Source organism: Mustela nivalis (genome assembly GCF_964662115.1).
Source record: "Mustela nivalis genome assembly, chromosome: 1".
Lineage (NCBI taxonomy): Eukaryota > Metazoa > Chordata > Mammalia > Carnivora > Mustelidae > Mustela > Mustela nivalis.
The window spans coordinates 146,708,205-146,729,507 of record NC_139020.1 but is presented as its reverse complement, the minus strand read 5'-3'; the positions used below and the strand labels follow the sequence as shown (position 1 = coordinate 146,729,507).

Below are 21,303 nucleotides of genomic sequence, written 5' to 3'. Positions count from 1 at the left end.
CAGAAGAGCTCTCAAGGTCCTGTCCATTCTAAAATTCTCAAAAAAGTTCCTGCTAATGCCATGGAGTACTTTTTTTTTTTTTTTTTAATAAATCAGCTATGTAGTTTAGATTGTTGAAAAATATTAAAAACACTGAGTTCTGAGCTGGTTGAAAAATTATCCTAAATAACTATGTATATTTTTAACTTGAAATTTAACTTAAAATTATAACATATATGTATTTTGTATGCATGCTTTATACATCATTTGGGAGTTTTTTTGGAGGGGGTCTTTTAAAAAAAAGAAGAAAGCTGATGATTAATAGCTGATATTTTAATGTTCTAAAACATAAAAAAAAGAAAACCCATACTCTGTCCTTCTGAAAAAAAAAATCTGAACCTTATTCAGGATGTCAATAGATTTTTACATTAATCAAGGACCAACAACAGAAAATGCTTTTGCATAGGGAAACAAACCATCAATAAAAAGGAAATGCAACCTACTGAATGGAGAAATATCTGCAAATGACATATCTGATAAAGGGTTAATATCCAAAATAAGTAAAGAACTCCTACACCAAAAAGCCCCCAAACAATTAAAAAATAGGTAGAGGAACTATATAGACATTTTTCCAAAGAAGACATACAGTTGGCCAACAGCATGTGAAAAGATGCTCAATATCACTAGCCATCAGGAAAATGCAAGTCAAAACCACAAGGATATATCACTTCACATCAGTCAGAAAGGCTAACATTAAAACAAAAACAAAACAAAACAAAAACAAACACACAAGATAAAACAAGTGTTAGTGAAGACGTGGAGAAAAAGTAACCCCATGCACTGCTGGTGGAAATGTAAATTGATGCAGCTACTGTGGAAAACAGTATGGAGTTTCCCCAAAAATATTAAAAATAGAAATACCATATAATCCAGTAATTCCATTACTAGGTAATTATTTAAAGAAATAAACTCACTAATTCCAAAAGATATACGTGCCCCTATGTTTACTGCAACATTATTTACAATAGCCAAGATATGGAAGCAACTTGATTGTCCCTGGATAACATGAATACACAAAGAGGATGGCATATGTATATACACACATACATATGTATACACACACACATACATATGTATACACACATACACACATAATGAAATATTATTCACCCATAAAAAGAGAAAGGAAATCTTGCCATTTGTGAAAAGATGGATGGGCCTAGAGAGTATAATGCTAAGTAAAGTATGTCACAGAGAAAGACAAGTACCATATGATTTCATTTCTACATGGACTCTAAAAAACAAAACAAACAAAACTCAGAAATAGACTCAATTACAGGGATCTGGTAGTTGCCAAAAGGGTTAGGGGTGGAGGGATGAGTGAAACAGATGAAGGGTATTAAGGGGTATAAACTTCCATTTATAAAATAATTAAGTCAGGGGGATAAAAATACAGCATAGGGATTACAGCCAACAACACTGTAACAAATTTGTATATGCTGACAGAAGGTCAGGACACTTATCTTGTCGGGCACTTCAAAATGTATAGAAATGTTGAATCTCTAAATTGTACACCTGAAGCTAATATTATATGCCACTACCCTTCAATTAAAAATAAATTTAAAAAAAACATTATCACCACCAACAACAACAAAAAAGCAAGGCCCTGAAAAAAGAAGCTAGAACTAGAAACACTGGAATTCTGGAACTTCAACATTCGGAACTAGTCATTTGAATCAATAGTATAGGCCATTTTGGTTGTGTCCAAAAAATGTAAAACTAAAGCAAAGAAAACGGAAAACAACAAAAATGTTCCATAGAAAGACTTGTAGAACTTTTATTTTGGGTGTTTTTTTTAAATTGGAAGTGTAATTAACATACAGTGTTATATTAGTTTCAGGTATAAAATACAGAAATTCAACAATACTATCCATCACTCAGCGCTCCTCACTGTGAGTGTACTCTTTACCCTCATCTATTTCACTCATCCTCCTATCCACCACCACTTCGGAAACCACCAGCTTATTCTCTCTATGTAAATCTGTGTTTTTCTCTCTTTTCCTTTGTTTTGTTTCTTGAATTTCACACTAAACAAAAACAAAAACAAACAAAAAAAAACCCAACAGATTGGGTGTTTGATTTTGATTTAAGAGTAGGGTATATTCAAGTTGGTCAGGTAGAAAATGCGTGTCCCTCCTCCCCCAAACACACCGGTATGACTCTTCCTTCACATCTCTGCTCAAATGCCAACTTAAAAGACAGGACTTCCTCAGTCATCCTGTGCATAACCTCATGTCACGTGTTCTACCCCCCCTCATTGTCATGTCATGATCTAACAAATATTTGACACAGATTGTATTCTGGGGGAGAGAGACAATAAAGAATCACTGTTAAGACAAAAGCCTTTGTTTTATCCACTAACCAGTGCCTGGAATAGTGGCTGAAATCAGTTCTCATCAAGCATTTAAATAAATGAATATGTGCATGACTAAGTGGGTGGAAATAAAAGCCACTTCTGTTATTTGGGACTATAAAACGGCTCAGGTCTTCAGACTGATGTATGCAAATATGGAAATGTAGAGCATAACTTTGAATTTCATTTCCATCAATGCCTGATTACCTAATGATTAAATCTGACAACCTGCAAAGGGAGAAAAATCATTATTAGATCCCAACCTATCGTCTATAACAACCTAAATGTAACTAATGATACATTTTATTATACATAATAGCTCTTAGAGGGGAAAAAATAAATGGCCATACTGTCACTGTAAAAACGTTTCCATGAACTTTGCTCTGTCTTTGAATATAGCCACATAAACGTATAGTTATACTTGATTTATAAATGTAAACTGTAAGCATATTTTCAGTTTGTTGGTAGATATATCATTCTGAATCTTATCATGAGTTGCAATTTAAAATTCACTGAATTGTTGCTTTTTATCATAGATATATTATGTGTATATAATATACAGTGTCCCTTAAAGGGAAGAAAATGAGCATTCTTCTCAATGACATCTATGTGCCATATTAAATTCTCAATATAACTAAATAACAATGACATTACCCCATCTTACAGATGATGAAGCAGCTCACACGTGTGCTTGTGGGATGCAAGGTCACACAGCTATCACGAAAAGCGGTGCCAAATGACAATCCAATCTGATGAACTTGAATCTAGGTACCCATATACCCAATGGTAAGCCACTGCCTGCATCTCTAAGAAATACTAGACTCTTTTAGAAAACACTTTTACTGATGTGCAGTAGATATAAAAAATATAAATATCCCAAGTACACAGATGAAATTTTCCAAACTGAACACATGTAAAGAGCCCACAGCTAAAGAAAGAACATCATCGGCACCCAGATTCCTCTTGTGCCCCCTCTAGACATTATCTCCCTCCCCAAAAGTCATTATGGACCCTGACTCCTAACATCAAGAATGAGCTGCTGACTTTGTATTTTGTGTAATTAGAATCCCACATTATGTTCATGAGATCCATGCATAAGACACTAACTGTAGAGTAGTGCTATATGGCCCTATATTTGTGAGTACATCACAGCGTATTTAAATATTCTCATGTTGATGGGCATTGGAAGAGTCTCCAGTGTTTTGGTACTACAAATACTTTGCTATCAACACCCTTGTATATATCTCTCAATGTTTTGTAGATTTAAATACAGTAAGTTTTGCCCATTAGATTTATCCCTAAGTATTTGATTTTTTGGATACTATTATAAATGGAACCATCCTTCAATTTTTATGTATTGTTAGGGGAAATCTGTGGTTTTCTTAATATTGATCTTATGTCAACTGACATTTTATAGTGACCTTATAACTGGTGACCTTGATAAATTTGCATGTTAATTTCAGTACTGCACTGATTCTTTTGTATTCTCTAGGTTCACATTCATGTCATCTGAAAATAATGATAGTATATTATTTCTTTCTAATTCTTATGCATCTTTTTTTTCATATACCTATTGCATTGGGCAGGACTTATCAATTTTAAACATAGTGATGGTGAACATTTTTTATTTGTTCCAATTGCAGGGTGAAATTGTCAATATTCTGATGTTTTAATGTTGAATATGACTTTTGCTTTAGGCTTTTTTTTTAATATTCTTTACCAACTGAAGATAATTCCCTTCTAATTTTAGTAAGCCAATAGTTTCAAAATTATAAATAGGTGTTACCTTTTGTCAAATGTATTTTCTGTAATGTTATTCTTTTAATTGACAATATAGTAAGAAAAACCAAACTAGAAATGCCTGTCTCACATAACCTATACAAACATGAATGCAATTATCTTTAAAAATTAGATTACGGGACGGGGCGCCTGGGTGGCTCAGTGGGTTGAACCTCTGCCTTCGGCACAGGTCATGATCTCAGGGTCCTGGGATTGAGTCCCGCATGGGGCTCTCTGCTCAGCAGGGAGTTTGCTCCTCCTCTCTCTGTCTGCCTCTCTGCCTACTTGTGATCTCTCTCTCTGTCAAATAAATAAATAAAATCTTTTTAAAAAATTAGATTATGGGGAATATTAACATTTTTTATCTACATTATAGTTCCTTTTTCCAACCCTGCTGGCACTGACATTCATTTCTGTGGAGGGAGGAATCCAGAAGAGAACCTCAGGTCTCCAGGACAAAGAAACAGCAGCAGAAGCCAAAGAGAAGGTACTTGGGCTGCTGTATGCATCTTCCCACTCATCTTATGGCCCTGGAGACAATTATTCCACAACCCAAACAAGCTGAGAGCGTGGTTAGATGGGTTTCCTAAGTGTGGGTATGGTATATACTATAGGGAAGAGAGTGGGAGCTGACCATGACTCATGCACCTTGCTTGTCCGAGTCTTGAGGCAAGAAGCAAGAGGACTGCAAAAATCCTGGATTATAATCATTCTCTTTTTCTTGCTGCTGCTTTTTCTTCTACCCTTTTCTTCTTCCTTTTTGGCATCTTTTATGATTTTTCTTTACCTTCCCACCAATTTTATATTACCCTCTCTCTTAATTTTTTCTCTCAAATCTCCTTTCTTGCTTTCTAACCCTTAGTCCTTCATTAATGAATCCTTTCCCTGTTCTCTGGCACTGAAGCAGGTGTTTTCTTATTTTTGAACAGATGTCTCCAAAGTGACCTACTGGAGTGTGTTTTAAAAAATATTAATACTTACTGTAATTATTTTTACCAAGCAACTAAGAAAATCCACCAACAGCTGGTCTTTTCACTGGATGTATCATTCTTCAGCACACAGTCAGGGGTACTTGGTATCTAGACAAAAGGCTTGGGGCAGCAAGATTCAGGGAGGCAGAGTGGGCCATGGGTTTTGTAAAATTTCACCCCACTGGGACATCATAGCAGATCATGTACCTTTGGTTAAATGGATGTACCAATTGCTCTATCTCGTTTTAACCAAATTAATAATAAGAACTAACAAATCAAAAAGTAGATGAGTACCTTATAATGATTGCTGTAATAACAACAAAAAAAGTGGAATTGAAGGTAATACTAATAACACAAGCAAACAAAGATTCAGAGCGATTCTGATCCCTACAGTATTCCTTCCCCACATCATGATGTTAAAAACAATGACCAGTGGAAAAAAGTCTCACCAATAAATGGTGTTGGGAAAATTAGACAGCTATGTGTTGAAGAATGAAACTTGACCATTCTTTTACACCATACACAAAGATAAACTCGAAATGGTTGAAAGACCTCAACATGAGGCAGGAAGCTATCAAAATCTAGGAGGAGAACATAGGCAATAACATCTCCAACATCGGCCACAGCAACTTCTTTCAAGATATGTCTCCAAAGGCAAAGGAAACAAAAGCAAAAGTGAACTTATGGGACTTCATCAAGATCAAAAGCTTCTGCACAGCAAAGGAAACAGTCTACAAAACAAACAGGTAACCCACGGAATGAGAGAAGATATTCGCAAATGACACTACACACAAAGGGCTGATATCCAAGATCTATAAAGAACTCCTCAAATTCAACACCCAAAAAACAGATAATCATGTCAAAAAATGGCCATAAGACATGAACAGACACTTCCCTAAAGAAGACATACAAGTGGCTAACAGACACATGAAAAAATGTTCTTCATCACTAGCCATCAGGGAGATTCAAATCAAAACCACATTGAGATACCACCTTACACCAGTTGGAATGGCCAAAATTAACAGGACAGGAAAGAACAAGTGTTGGAGAGGATGTGGAGAAAGGAGAACCCTCTTACACTGTTGGTAGAAATGCAAGTTGGTGCAGCCACTTTAGAAAACAGTGTGGAAATTCCTCAAAAAATTAAAAATAGAGCTACCCTGTGACCTTGAAATTGCACTACTGAGTATTTACCCCAAAGATACAGATGTAGTGAAAAGAAGGGCCATTTGTACCCCAGTGTTTATAGCAGCAATGGCCACGGTCACCAAACTGGAAAGAACCAAGATGCCCTTCAATGGACGAATGGATAAGGAAGATGTGGTCCATATACACTATGGAGTATTATGCCTCCGTCAGAAAGGATGAATACCCAACTTTTGTAGCAACATGGACAGGACTGGAAGAGATTCTGCTGAGTGAAATAAGTCAAGCAGAGAAAGTCAACTACCATGTGGTTTCACTTACTTGTGGAACATAAGGAATATCATGGGGGACATTATAGGAGAAGGAAAGGAAAAGTGAATTGGGGTAAATCGGAGGAGGAGACAAAGCATGAGAGACTGAGGACTCTGAGAAACAAACTGAGGGTTTTAGAGGGGAAAGGGTGGGGGGTTGGGTGAGCCTGGTGGTGGGTATTAAGGAGGGCATGGATTGCATGAAGCACTGGGTGTGGTGCATAAACAATGAATCTTGGAACACTGAAAAAATTAAATTAAATTAAATTAAATTAAATTAAATTAAATTAAATTAAAACTAACCAAAAAAAGTAAAAAAAAAAAAAAAGACAAGCTAATCAGATCTGAAAAGCAGCTTTAAAAATTTAAATTATGACAACTACCACTGTTACAATGAATTTGCTATATATTTTGTCCTGACACTTTAGCTAGAAATAGCGATCTGTCATAATTAGCAAGAAAATGTAAGACTAAGCACCCAAGAAGAAAAATAAATCTCTATATTTCATTTGATTCTAGTACCTCTCAATATTTTATGGAACTTAATGATAAATATGCAGAACCCCTATGTGGTTTCACATTTTACAACACTTTTCTTCTCACTGTAAAAATGGTTGAAATAACATCCAACCAAAAAAGAACAAAAAACAAAAAAACAGAACCTGAAATTTAATCTTTATCAATATATATTGTTGGCAATATTTTTTAAATCTTGCTGAAAACTAGAAGCAGCAAGTATTAGAACAAATTATATATTATGAGAGGTTGGATTACAATATAGCTATCTCAAATTGATTCCAGTCATACTATTAAGAAATTCTGTTCCTACCAAAAAATAGTCACATAATTACTTTTTCTATGAGTCACTAAAGAAAAGATGTACTGGAAATGATATATTCCTGACAGTCAATAATTTATTTACTAGAGAGGTTTTTATTAAAACCTGCGTAAGTGAAATCACTTATAGAATATCTATTTCAATATTAATATTTTATAAAATTATTCTCAGGGTAAGGTTAGAAACATAACTCCATAAGTAAAATTTGTTCTAGCATCATTCACTGGCAAACTGCTGCAGTAGAGGTACTGAATGGCAGAAATACACAATATGTTAGAGGAAAAATAACAAAATTAAATAAACACCCATCCATACATGACTATATGCATAACAAATATTTACAAAATATGAACTTCGGGCAAGACAATATTCTGAATTCTTTACATTCATTCTTGTGTAACATTTGCAACAATCCCCTATGCTTGATATTGTAATTAAACCTACTGTCACAGGTGCGGTCACTGAGGCAAAAGGGAAGACCTGCCCAAGGTCATAGTGGCTTTCAGCTGCACAGCCAGGACTCAAACCCAGGCAACCCATGTTAAGAATGCCCACTCCCAAAGACTAGGCCACTGATGTGAGTTTTGGAAAAGCAAGATCTTGACAAAGACAAATCTTTACAAATATTGTAATGAGAAGCAGAATGATCAGAAAAACACATGGATTCACTTCTTATCTTATGGTTAAAATGTTAGAAGAGCTGCTAAGCTTGAAGATGATTTATGCAGTTTTTTTTTTTTCTTTACAAAAAGGTAGTTGCTGAGATTCTGTGATAACAAACAAGCTGTCAGGAATTTACCCAGCAGGTGCTAACACACACACTCACCCTCCACTCCTTAACACACATTTCACCATTCCTGCATGGTGAGGAAGTTAAAACATTAAGTGAAAATGTGAACCACTATGGAGAGCATTTTTACAAAAGATTTTTGAGAATGTTTCCAGCATCATCTGACTGGGTGACTAAAAGTACTATAGTAAGACTGTTCCTTAAAATTCTCAAATCTATACCATAAGGAAAATAAGACAAAAAGAAAAGGCCTTTAAGTACACAGTATAGGAGATTAAAAAGAAAAAAAAGAAGCCATGGCCATTATATCATACTATACACAAAAATTAATTTGAAATGTTTCATGGATCTACATATGAAAGGTAAATGATAAAGCTTCTAGAAAAAAGCATAGTAGAAGATCTTTGAGACTTTGGCAAAATTTCTTAAATAAGGTACAATAAAACATTAACTATAAAAATATAAGATTTCATTAAATTAGGAACAGCTGCTCATGAAGTTTGCAGTTGAGGAGTATATAAAGCACACTACAGAACTGAAAACAATACATATCCAACAAAGAAATCTTACCTAGAATACATAAAGAATCCTATAAAGTAATTAGATACCCAAAAAGCCAATTTTAGAAATGAGTGAAATATATGCACAGGGACAAAAAAAAGATATTCAAATGGCCAACCAACTTATGAAAATGTTACATATTAAGAACATAGTAAGATACTACTTACACACCAATAGAAAGACTAAAATTAAAAAGATGAATACCAAATATGCAGAGCAACTGTAATTCCCTTATAGAGGCAGTTGGTAGGCAAATCAGCAGAACACTTTAGAAAACTGTTTAGTAAAATCTCTGAAGACTGGGGAGCCTGGGGCACTCAGTTGTTAATCGCCTGCCTTCAGCTCAGGTCACAATCCCAGGGTCCTGGGATTGACCCACATGGGGCTCCTTGCTCAGCAGGAAGCCTGCCTCTCCCTCTCCCACTGCCCTTGCTTGTGTCCCCTCTCTCACTGTGTCTCTGTCAAATAAATAAAATCTTTAAAAAAAAAAAAAACTCTGAAGACTAATATATACATCTTCCCTAAGACTCAGCAATCTTACTTGTAAGTGTGTGTGTGTGTGTGTGTGTGTGTGCGCACATGCATGTGTGTGTGGTTCTGTCTGTATCCAAAACAAGTGAGGGGATATGGCCACAAAAACATGTGTACAAGAATATTAACAGCAACACTATTCATAATAGCCATAAAGTATGGGATGCCTGGGTGGCTTAGTCAGTCAGGTGTCTGCCTTCGGCTCTGGTCATGATCCCAGGGTCCTGGGACAGATCCCGGCATCGGGCTCTCTGTTCAGTGGAGAGTCTGCTTCTCCCTCTGCCTGTCATTCTCCCCTGCTTGTGCTCGCTCATGCTCTCTCTCTTCCTGACAAATAAATAAAATCTTAAAAAAAAAAAAAAAAAAACTAGCCATTAAGTGAAAACAAGCCAAATGCTCATCAGTAGGAAAAGAGAAACTGCAATATAGTCATATAATGGGATACTATATGGCAATTTTTTAAATTAAAAAAACTTATAAAAAGGAACAATGCAGATGACTTTCTGAGAAATTATGGTATGAAAGTAGCCAGACACAAAAGTGGAACTATTTTGTATTTCTTTTATATGAAGTTCAAGAACAGACAAACTAATCAATAGTTCTAGAAATCAGAAAACTGATTAGCTCTGGGTAAAGCATGGACTGGAAATGAATTTGAAGGAACTTTCTGTTGTAGTAAAAATGTTCTTACTCTGGATTTAGATGTTGGTTTTACATATGCTTTACATATGTTCATACATATGTAAAAATTCATTAAGTTGTATGCTTAAAATTAGTCTATTTTATTACTGCCTGTTAAAGCTCAATAAAAAGTAAATAAAATATGACCAAAAAAATTTAAAGCTATTTCACACCTATTTAAATGTTTTCCAAGGAAATCTCAGTAGGTCTTGAATCTATATAAGAATGCAAAATGTTTCAATTAGCTTGTAAGAATAGGCAATGTTCTGGGAAAATGATATTTTGCTAAATAAATTATTAACAAATCTTTGCATAACTGGTTTATGGTCTTGAAAATAAGTATAATTTAGGAAGCAGAGTCAATGGTGCACATTCTCCACGCACATCTATGCACCGTTATGAGACTCATTTTTCAGCGATAGCAATCATTAAAACCAAGTATCAAAATTAAGTAAACCAGAAGGAAATAAAAAGACAGGCCAGAGTGGGAACAAATATTTACAAAACACATATCTGAAAAAGGACCTAGAGCCAAAATATGCAAAGAATACTTAAAGCTCAACAGTAAGAAAACAAACAATCCAATTAAAAAACAGGCAAAAGATCTGAACACATACTTCATCAAAGAAGATACACAGATGGCAAATAAACATATGAAAAGATGCCCCACATCACATGGGGTTAGGGAACTGCAAATCACATGAGATACCATCATAAACTTACTAGAATGGTAAGAACTCAAAACATGGACACCAAATGCTGGTGAGGATGTGGGGCAACAAGAACTCTCATTCACGGCGGGGAGGAATGCAAAATGGCACAGCCACTTTGGAAGACAGTTTGTCACTTTCTAACAAAACTAAATGTAGGCTTGCCATACAGTGTAGCGACTGTGCCCTTTGGTATTAACTCATATGAGCTGAAAAACTTCAGTCCACACAAAAAATTGCACAGACAGGTTTACAGCAGCTTTATTCATAACTGCTAAAACTTGGAAGCAACCAAGATGTCTTTCAAGTAGATAAACAAACTGTGACAGTCTGATAGAATAAATATGGTATATACAATGGAATATTATTCAGCAATAAAAGAAATGAGCCATCAAGCCACAAAAAGACACAGAGAAAGTCTTAAATGTATACTGTAGATAAAAGAAGCCAGTATGAAAAGAGTGCAAACTATATGATTCCAAATACATGACAAAGGTAAAACTATAGAGACATTAAAAAGATCAGGGGGTTGGAGTGGGACAGAGAAGGATGGATACATGTAGCACAGGAGATTTGGGGGACAGTGGAACCATTCTATAGGACACTGCACTTGGCAAAACCCATTGAACCATGCAATACAAAGAGTGACCCATAAAGTAAACTATGAATTCTATATAATAATTATGTATCGATATTGGTTCACCAATTATAACAAATATTAACATCAGTATGTTACAAGAGGGGAATCTGTGCAGGGGGTTAGAGGAAAGGGGAGAGACGGGGCATCTTGGAACTTCCTGTTCAACTTCTCTGTAAACCTAAAACTGCTTATTTTTAAAAAAGATTTATTTAAGAAAGAGAGAGAGAGAAAGCTTTAGTGGGAGGGGCTGAGGGAGAGGAAGAAAGAATCTCAAGCTGACTTTGCACAGGGTTCGGAGCTCAGTGCAGGCCTTGATCTCAGACTCAGATCACAATCTGAGCCAAAACCAAGAATCCAATGTTTAACCAACTATGCCACATGGATGACCCCTAAAACAGCTCCTTAAAAAAAAAATCTTGGGAGAGGGTGGTGGGGCTATGGACATTGGGGAGGGTGTGTGATATGGTGAGTGCTGTAAACTGTGTAAACCTGGCGGTTCACAGACCTGTACCTCTGGAGCTAATAATACATTATATGTTTATAAAAAATTTTTTAAAAATCTATCAGAGCCACATGAAGGACAAAAAAAAAAAAAATCTACTCATTAAGAAAAAATAAACCAAACCAAATCTGCAAACTGCTCTCTCATAAAATGCTAAATCTTATTTTCAAAAATAATGAAACATATCTGATTAAAAACTAAAATGTATTTCATACCATTAAAATAAAATTAGTTTAAAAAAAAACACTTATTTCATTTGTGTCTCATCATAAGGGGAGCCACAGAGCCCCTACCTTCCCCCTGCCCCCACAAGGACAAACAAAACACTGCTATAGATCCAGCCTCTGCTTTAGGGAGGAAAGAGAGATGGATGTTGAACAGACTAAAAATAGACTTGCAATCAGGCTATCTTCAACCAGAAAGAATTGGACGAGAATTAGACACATTTAACTGGAAAGTTCACATTTGGGAGAAAAGTTCAAGGTTTTTTGTTTGTTTGTTTAATTTGGGTTTTGCTATGCAGTAGAGATGAGGCTTATGAAAGGTTTTCATTTATACATACATACATACATTTTTGGCCCATAGATATATGATCTAACAACATGTATCAGATATATCATATATAAAGTAAAATAACCCACAAAGTCAAAGTCAGGTTTCTATTTTCATGCTGCCATTCTGATAGCCCCTCTGTGGGCTCTCTGGATTTGGGTGGCTGGTTTTCCTCAAGAGACATCCCTCTTGCCTGGTAGAGAATCAGACAGAGGCAAACCCAATTAACAGTGTTCAGTGCTAGATGGCTGGGTCTTTGAAAAAGACCTTTTGGGATCCCGCTTCTTATAACTGTTGTTGCTATTATTATTATTATTATTATTATTATTGGAACTGTTCTCATCTGATGGACTCACAAGTACATACCATGTGTAATTATCTTTAATTACCCAATTTTGTTAGTTCATTTGTTCATTCATTCATTCAAAAAGTATTTATTGAGCAAAAATGATATGCCTGATCTTATACCGAAAAATCTAGATGAGCAACCCTTTATCCATCAAATACCCGATTAGGCTATCTTAGTAAAACCCTTTGGACTGGCCATTCTGTCAAGATATGATTAGGAGGACTGAGTACCGAATGAAAAGCCATGCCACCAATCTGTTTATTGCTTCAATTTCATAAAATAGACCAGTGCCCAAACAATCATCCTTTCTTTTGTCTTTATTGTCAGAGTGCTAGGGCGAATGTCTTTTCTAGCTACAGAGCGCAGTTGTTGGAAACCCAGGATTAAAAAATGCATACCACTATTCTCTAAGCAGTGATGCCTTTTCTAAACACTGGCCATGTCTCAAAAAGAAAGAAAATGTATGCCACTGGTCACCAGGGACATCAAGGGAGAGGATGCTGAATTGTGTCTATAAGGGAGGGACCTCAAGTCATCAGCAAGATTAGCCTCAAAGACAGAGGGCATTGTTCCAGTCCATTTCACTGAGAGCAAACAGAACTATAGCGAAATCTGGGTTCCAAAGGAGAGCAGAAAATAATACCTAATGGCTGGTACCAAGTACCTTGTGTCAAATACTTGGTGTTCTGGAGACAGAGGTGAGCCAGCCCTTGCTGAAGGCTAGGTAGCGAAGGGGGCTCAAGTTTAGAACCTCTGCATCTAGGGGTCATCTTAGCTACTTTCCTACTGTAGCTCCCATCCCCCAGGCAAGATTCTGCACCCGTTGGCCTTGCTTTCATCATATGCACAACGAGGGGTTTGAGTAAGTGACTTTTAGGAATATCCCAACTCTAAAAACTGGGGTTCAAAAAAAAAGATTATGGAGTGAAATGTAAAGAAACAAAATCCAAATCAGGCAACCATCTCCAAAGGAAAGGAGATTCTCTGGGCATGGGGCAGTGAAAGACAGCTGTTAGGAAGGAGGAGAGAACCAGCTATGATGCCCAGACAGACTCCACTGTGGTATAGGTTGTTAACATAATGAGAGATAAATGTACTGATTTGTTCAGCCATTTATAGCTAACAACCAAGAGACACCTAGAGAAAATGACTGGATTAAATCCAAAGTTTGGTGCTTATATAGAAGATCATTTTATTGTTTTCCAATCACTCATTTATATATCTATAGATGGAAAGAGCAGATACCTTACATTTTATTAAAAATGTTAATGCTATATCATTGCTCTCTGGGGACTCATTTTTTAAGTGTGCAAAATTCTACCTGCTTTAACAATAAGATGCAGACTGGTGTTTGAAATTTAAGTAATCTCTTGACATTTGACTAAAAGTCAAAGCAGTAGACCACAGGACAAATAGAACACTTCACCCATGAAGGTTGACTATTAGCTTTGTTTCATGGTCTGTAAATGAGTTATTAAACTCCTCTATAAAGTTTTATTACTGTTCTAATCCCATTAATAACTGTCCTCAGTTTAAATGGCCTACTGTTTGCTGAATATGCTGCTGCTGTAATTGCTGCCCGACATTAGATTTTTCTCCCTCTAAAACTAAGGATATAAAAGAGCAGGCGTTAGAGACACCATGAAACACTGATTATATCCTTTAAAGGAAAAAAGGAAAGAGCCAGATGTTAGCGGTCTCTCTTTGTATGGGGATAACCTGCTTGATTCCACATTTCCATCCCTAGTTCCCCAGTGTTTGCAGCCTAGACAGAAGGGAATAAAAGTGAATGTACATTTCAGTACATTGTGAAAGCACTTAGGGAGAAAACAATTTACATCTTAATTGCTTCCTTTCATTACATTAACTCCTCCTCTGCTTTTCATCTTGGAGACTGCAGGAATGTTTGCCAACAGTGGCAAGTATAGGAGAGAATCACAGACTCTTGGGAGCATTTAAGAAGTTCTAGCTGCCATAGCCAGCTCCCCAACTAGCCCCGCAAATCGCTTCTCTGTCTGGTCTCCCTTCCAGACTTGTGGCACTCACTTTGCCCAGAAGCTGACCTCTCCACACTTCAGTCTTCAAATTGCTGGGAAGATCTTTCTTTTGTTGAACAGGATGTGGCTGCCCTGGAACCTTCACTAGGGCTCCAGGTCCTGCCTTTTGGAGCGACTCATGGCATGAACCTTCTTATATTTCACAGCAGAGGTGGATACCGATCTGAAGACAGTGCTGGGAGCTCATCCAGCCTATAAGCCAACAGCCCAGCATCTTCTGTCACTCCTTAGGATGACAGATGGCTTCCATCCATCCCATTCCAGAAAGAACTGCCTCTCCATCATGGATACCTTATGCTAAGCAGACTCTCACTTTATCTGCAATGTTTCCTTAATGTTTCACCCAGAAGTAAACTCAACATTCTTACTCACACCAAAGAGATATCTGAAGCCCAAGCCTGGGATGTCATCAAGCGCAACCCTCCTAAAATGGAGTGTCGTAGAGAATTTGAGCTTAAAGTACATAAGAACATGTGCAGAAAATAGAGACAAAGCAAAGTAAATTCAAGAATGCCTTAATAGGACACAGAACACACGCTAACATAAGAAACATTGTATTCCTACACTTAAATATTTCCTACACTTAAAATTAGTAAACTGGGAACTTTAATATTTCTGTTACTTCATTCATGTTTGATAGGAAATTTTCAGGATCTTCTGATCCTACAGTTTCAAGAAGTTGCTTCTAAACTGGATTTACTATCTTGCAAAATACATACTAGAAAACAGTTTAAAACTTGATCTCTTGTGTCCAAAGTAGCTGGCTGGCCACAAAATGTTCTCAGTCTTCTTTCTAAACTGTGCAATCATCCTTGAGAAGTGGCTGCTCGGGCTGGTACACCACTGCCCAAACTCTCCGCCACCTAACCTGTCTGTGGCTCTGGTTCTCGCCCAGGGAATGTGACCAAAGGAGATGTGTCCTTTCCAGCTGGGTTTCTTTCTCAGTTGTGATAAAATGTACGTAACATAGCACTTACCATTTTAACCCCTAAGTATTCAATTCAGTGGCATTAAATACATTCACAATGTTGTGTAATTATTGTCACTGTATCCAGACCATTTTCATCACCCCAGACAGATTTTGGACCCATTAAACAGTACCCCACACCCCTCCTCCCAAGCCCTGGCAACTGCTATTCTACTGACTCTATGAATCTGTCTATTCCAGGTACCTCACAGAAGTGAAATCATATTGCTATTCTTCCTTTTGTGTCTGGCTTCTTTCGTTTAGGGTAATGTTAACAAAGTTCATCAATGTTGTAGTATGTATCAGAATTCTATTCCTTTTTATGACTGAGTAATATTCCAATGTACATATATTTTGTTCCGTATACCATATCTGTCTTCCACTCATCCACCAGGGAGCACATGGGTAGTTTCTACCCTCCGGCTGTTGTGAATAATGCTACAACAAACGTTTGTGTTTACGTATCTGTTTGAGTCCTTGTTGTCAATTCTCTCAGGCATACACCTCAGAGAGGGACTTGTAGATCAGGAGGTAATTCTGTGTTTAACTTTTTGAGGAATCACTATAGCAGTTGTACCATTTTACACTGCCATCAGCGATGCATGAGGGTTCTCATTTCTCCATATCCTTATCAACATTTCCCTTAAAAAAAACCTAACTGTCAACTTCATAGGTGTGAAATAGTATCTCTTTATGGTTTTGATTTGCATTTCCCTAATAACAAATAATATTGTGTATCTTTTCAGATGCTTACTGGCAACCTGTAGGTCTTCTTTCGAGAAATGTCTATTCAAGTCCTTTGCCCATTTTTGAATTATGTTGTTTGGGTTTTTGTTGTTGAGTTATAGGTGTTCTTCATATATTCTAGAAATTAATCCCTTATCAGATAAATGATTTGCAACTATTTTCACATCTAGCTGGGGTTGTTAAGAAGCAGGTGTGCCCTCTTCACTATTTTACTCTCCTGCCTACTGAATGTGGAGGACACTAATAACCAGAGGAATAATGGAGCCATGAAATGGAAGGAGATGGGCACCACAAGGAAGAAAGCTTCCACTGACCAAGAAGGCCACATATTCTACTATTTACATAACCAATAAACTTCTTTTGTATTCTACAGAAATTTTGTTCCTTTTCTCCATAAGCTACCATTACCTAATCTAACAGAGTCCTCTTTCCAAATGTTCAGTCATTCTGATTGTAAGACCTAAAATTTCACAATTTCCATTCCCTAGATTGCATTGCCATTAGTGCCCCTTAAATATGGTCTTGGGCATTCTCTGATTAACCCTCCTTTTTTCAATTATCACAAACTAACAGCATCATAATTTTGTTAAGATGGACTCCCTCCATTCCTCTTTTTGGAAATGAGATCCTTTCCATCCCACAATCTTAGCATCCCCATTTCTCTGTAACTTCTTAAGAATGATGACTGAGTATAAACTTTCAGTTATAAGATGAATAAGTTCTGGGCATCTAATGTACAGCATGGTGATTATGGTTAATTATCCTGTATTGTATATTTGAAAGTTGCTAGAATGTTCTCACCACAAAAAAAAGGTACTTATGTGATATAACTCTGCACTATTTGTATAATAAATCAACACATTTATACACCTTAAACAGTCACTCTCTTGTATGTCAATTAAATCTCAGAAAGAAGGAAAGAGAAAGAATCTTATAAATGTCTAATTATGAAAAAAGAACAATGGCTCAGAGATCATATTTGGGGATCTTTCAGTATACTGCATTATAAACTATTAGAAGTGTTCAAGTTTAACTCATTTAAAATGGCTGATACTATCTTAGAATCAAATAATTTATCTTGGGCTTCACTTCTCTCATTCCAAGGATCGGTTTATATTGTCCCACATGAGGACCACTCAGCTATTTTTAGTATTCTTAAACACCTATGCAAATTTTATTAATTATACATGGAAATTTTACATATATTATCATTTAATCCTCAAATCAAACATATGAAATAGGTACACTATCCTAAAGAGATTAGGACCCAAAGTATCTCACAGATAAGTTGTAGACTCAGGATTCAAACCCAGCTATTTCAATTGCCAAACCATGTAACCTTCTTTTACTTGCATGCTAACTTCTCAAATTCTTCCCTAAATAATGGGTTTATATCTTTTTTTTTCTTTGAAGAGTGTTTCAAAAACCTTTCAGTAGTTCTTTGAAATATTTAGAGGAGGCCTATAGATTCACACCTTCCATTATATGTGCTTTCCTCCTATTTAACATGTTTTTAATCTGATTTAATAAAAAAGCCTGTTAAATGACTTTTTTCCTTTTACTAAAAAAAACTTTTTTGATACATGATAATGTGGCTTTGATATTTCTGAGTATTTCTGACATTAAAAAGCCTAACTGAGGGCTGGTGAGGACATTCTTGGGAAGGGGAATAATGGTGCACAGGTCCTTCTAGCTCAAAGAAACCTGAAAGAAAGGTAAGTGGACAGTTCTACCTATCTAACATCTAGTTGTCCTTATTTTAAAATCAAATACAAAAAAAAGATACAAAAATGAGATCACTGCTTCTAAGTTGTTAGCTCCCCAGAATTGCTCCCAGTCAGCTGCACACTTATTTATTTAAGTCCAAGATTATGGTCTCAGCCTCTGGCAGTGACTTTCAGTGTACTCCAAAGTGATAGGATCTGCCCTTGGGAGATCAGTGAGCTGGATCCCAAAGGTGAGGAACTAGGTGAGAACTAAAGAAAAACCAGCAGCTCAAATTTTACTCAGTTTGGTGGCCTTAAGACAATCCAGCACACATGTCTTACTTAAATATGTGTGGAGGGAAGAAAGACACAAAGCACATCACAATAGATGAATGAGGTCAGCAGTCGGACAACACATATGGTTGGTGCATTCCGTGGCTGAGCTCGTGAGCGGAGTGCAGAGACTTGAAGCACTTATTCTAGAAATGGAATATGAGCACTATACTGGGTAGTCCACTACCATTCATTCAGTCAGAGCATATTTACTGAGCAATTTCCATGCCCTATAAATTAGGCAGCAGAGTCCATTGTGAATGGAACAGGCAGGTGCCAGGCGCTGTGGGGATTTCCTTCTCACAGAGGACTGGGACATTAAGCAATTAATGCGTAATTCATATTTTAATTAAAGCTGTGAAAAGCACAACAGAGGAGAATATGGAGTATCCAGGAGGGTTCCTTGAGGAAATGGTGTTTGAACTGCTCTGAAGGCAGTAAGGAGGACAGAAGGATAGGAAATGGTATATGGGAAGGTAGAAGGTGTGGGGTAGAAAGAAGCATGGCACAGGACAAATACTAAGATATGGTGAATGAGGCCAAAGCACAGACAGCAGAGGGAAAAGTGGCTTAGGATAAAGTAGATAGAATGAGAGTGCTATGATACATTAATGATTCCATCCTTGCTCTTAAAAACAGCATAAAAGTTAGTATAGGGAGCAGTATAAGATTTGCCCCCTGAAATGACCATTCTGGCTATTGCTCTACAAAAAATAAGTCAGAGAATTCTCTTATCTGCTACTCCAATGTTCTCCTGTTCCCAAGGTAAGTCCCTGACAAACCACCTCTGAAATCCCTAGTAGGCAGCAATGCCATTAAAACATTTGAGATTTTAAATTTTATTTTTCTAAGATTTTATTTATTTATTTGAGAGAGAGAGAGTACACATAAGCAGGGGAGAGAGGGACAGAGGGAAAGGGACAAGCAGACTCCACACTGAGCAGAGAGCCCAACACGGGAATCACCCCCCAGACCCTGGGATTATGACCTGAGCCAAAGGCAGGCACTTAACCAACTAAGCCACCCAGGTGCCTTTGAAATTTTAAAATTTAAAGGAAAAGAATTCCTACAATTCAATAATAAAATGGACAATCCGAATAGACATTTCACTGAAGAATAGTCAATAAGCCAATGAAAGGATGCTCAACATCATTAGCCATTATGGAACTGCATGTCAAAACCATCTGAGCTATCACTTCACTCTACTAGGACAGTCATATAAAAAAGGTACAAATAACCTTTTCTCTGTTCTTTTTTTTTAATGATTTTATTTATTTATTTGAGAGAGAGGAGAGAGATCAGCAGAAAAAGCAGACTCCCTGCCGAACAGGGAGTATGATGTGGGACTCGATCCCAGGACTCCAGGATCATGACCTGAGCCGAAGGCAGTCGCTTAACCAACTGAGCCACCCAGACGCCCCCCTTTTCTCTGTTCTTGATGGTTAATACTGCCACCAGAATAGGTCACCTTGCATCATTTTTTCTAGGATATGACAGGCCTTTTTAATCTGCACACTTATTTATTTATGGAGCATTTTCTACTGTTTTAAAGTATTTATCTGTTCAATTTGCTCAGGCTTCTTTTTTAAGAGCACCAATCAACCTTACTATGTTCTATCTTCTTTTCCAAGGATATTGATCATTGCCTCTATTTGTATTTTTAAATCATTATTTTCTTTTATGTCATTGTGTGACTTCCTGAAGTCTATTTGCTCTCTGATGATACCTTCAGCTGTACTGACTCAGTTTTTTGCACCTTCCGGTATGGCTTTCAGGTCTGTAACAGGTAATTTCCAATGTCACCAAAAAAAGTTTCCATCGTCCATTTCTTCCCAAGCTCTCCCAGTCAGCTGTTCATTTCCTTCTCTGTTTCATGTCTACTCCGAGCTCTTTCTGCATCTCTCCTTGAACTCCTTCATCTAGAGTAAGCCTGTTTACATCTCTCAGACTTAGAAAATGTGGATTCTTCTGTTTCTCTTGAAATGCTGGTCTTTTCTCTACCTTTCACATAAGTTTCCTTCCTCCAGTTTTTATGAATGGTTCCTTCCTGACGGTTACTCAGCTTTGAAAAAGAACAGGTTACCTGCTCAAGAAATGTGAAAAGGGCCAGGGTCAGCATGAGTGGAATCAGTCTGCTACCTCCATGTGTATCTCATTAACATTCCAGAGACCGGAGTGGCCATCGCTAAGTCAATTCAGACAAAAGTTCCTGCCAAAGGCCCTCCTTAACACATTTCCTAAGGTTGCTGCCTTCAGCTAGAAGGCAAGGTCAGAGATGACAGAACTGGTACATAAGCATGGTCTCCCCTGTAGCCTTCTACTTCCTATGGGTTCCCTAATGCCCCTGTGGTTCTGAACAGTTATCTTTTTAGGGACATCACCACTTGACTGACCTGTATCTTGTCACTCCAATCAAGGACTTATCAGATATGTCTTTCAGGATTGTGGCACTTATTTGGGGGAAATATACATCTTGTTCAAAGTCTACAGGTAGTGAATATTGCTCATATTTGTACAGAATTTGGCAGGTGCACCTCAAAGGTTTCAGCTTGAAGTTTAGCAGGTTTTTTTTTTTCTTTGAAGATGAACCTGGAATTATGTTTTATGTGGACTGGGGGAAGTGGGAGTGAAATTAAGTGAGTTTTTCTTTCCCTGTTACTTTATCCAGAAACTTTCAGAAGGTCTGAAAAAAATCAAATCTGCAATTCATCTAGCAAGTAGTTATTTACCAAGCATGACA

General features: G+C 36.9%; 1 protein-coding gene across 9 annotated transcripts in view; it reads right to left on the bottom strand.

Annotated features, from left to right (window-relative positions):
• Positions 1-21,303, bottom strand: part of ULK4 (unc-51 like kinase 4) — a 636,882-nt gene that overhangs the window by 246,206 nt on the left and 369,373 nt on the right. Inside the window, exon 33 of one of the 9 annotated variants that reach the window (XM_082724764.1) lies at positions 10,947-15,002. The exons of the other annotated variants lie outside the window; for them this stretch is intronic. Coding sequence (XP_082580890.1) covers positions 14,944-15,002 — 59 coding nt within the window. The 3' untranslated portion in view covers positions 10,947-14,943. Of the gene's footprint in view, positions 1-10,946; positions 15,003-21,303 lie in introns of those variants that run through there. 9 annotated transcript variants of the gene reach the window in all.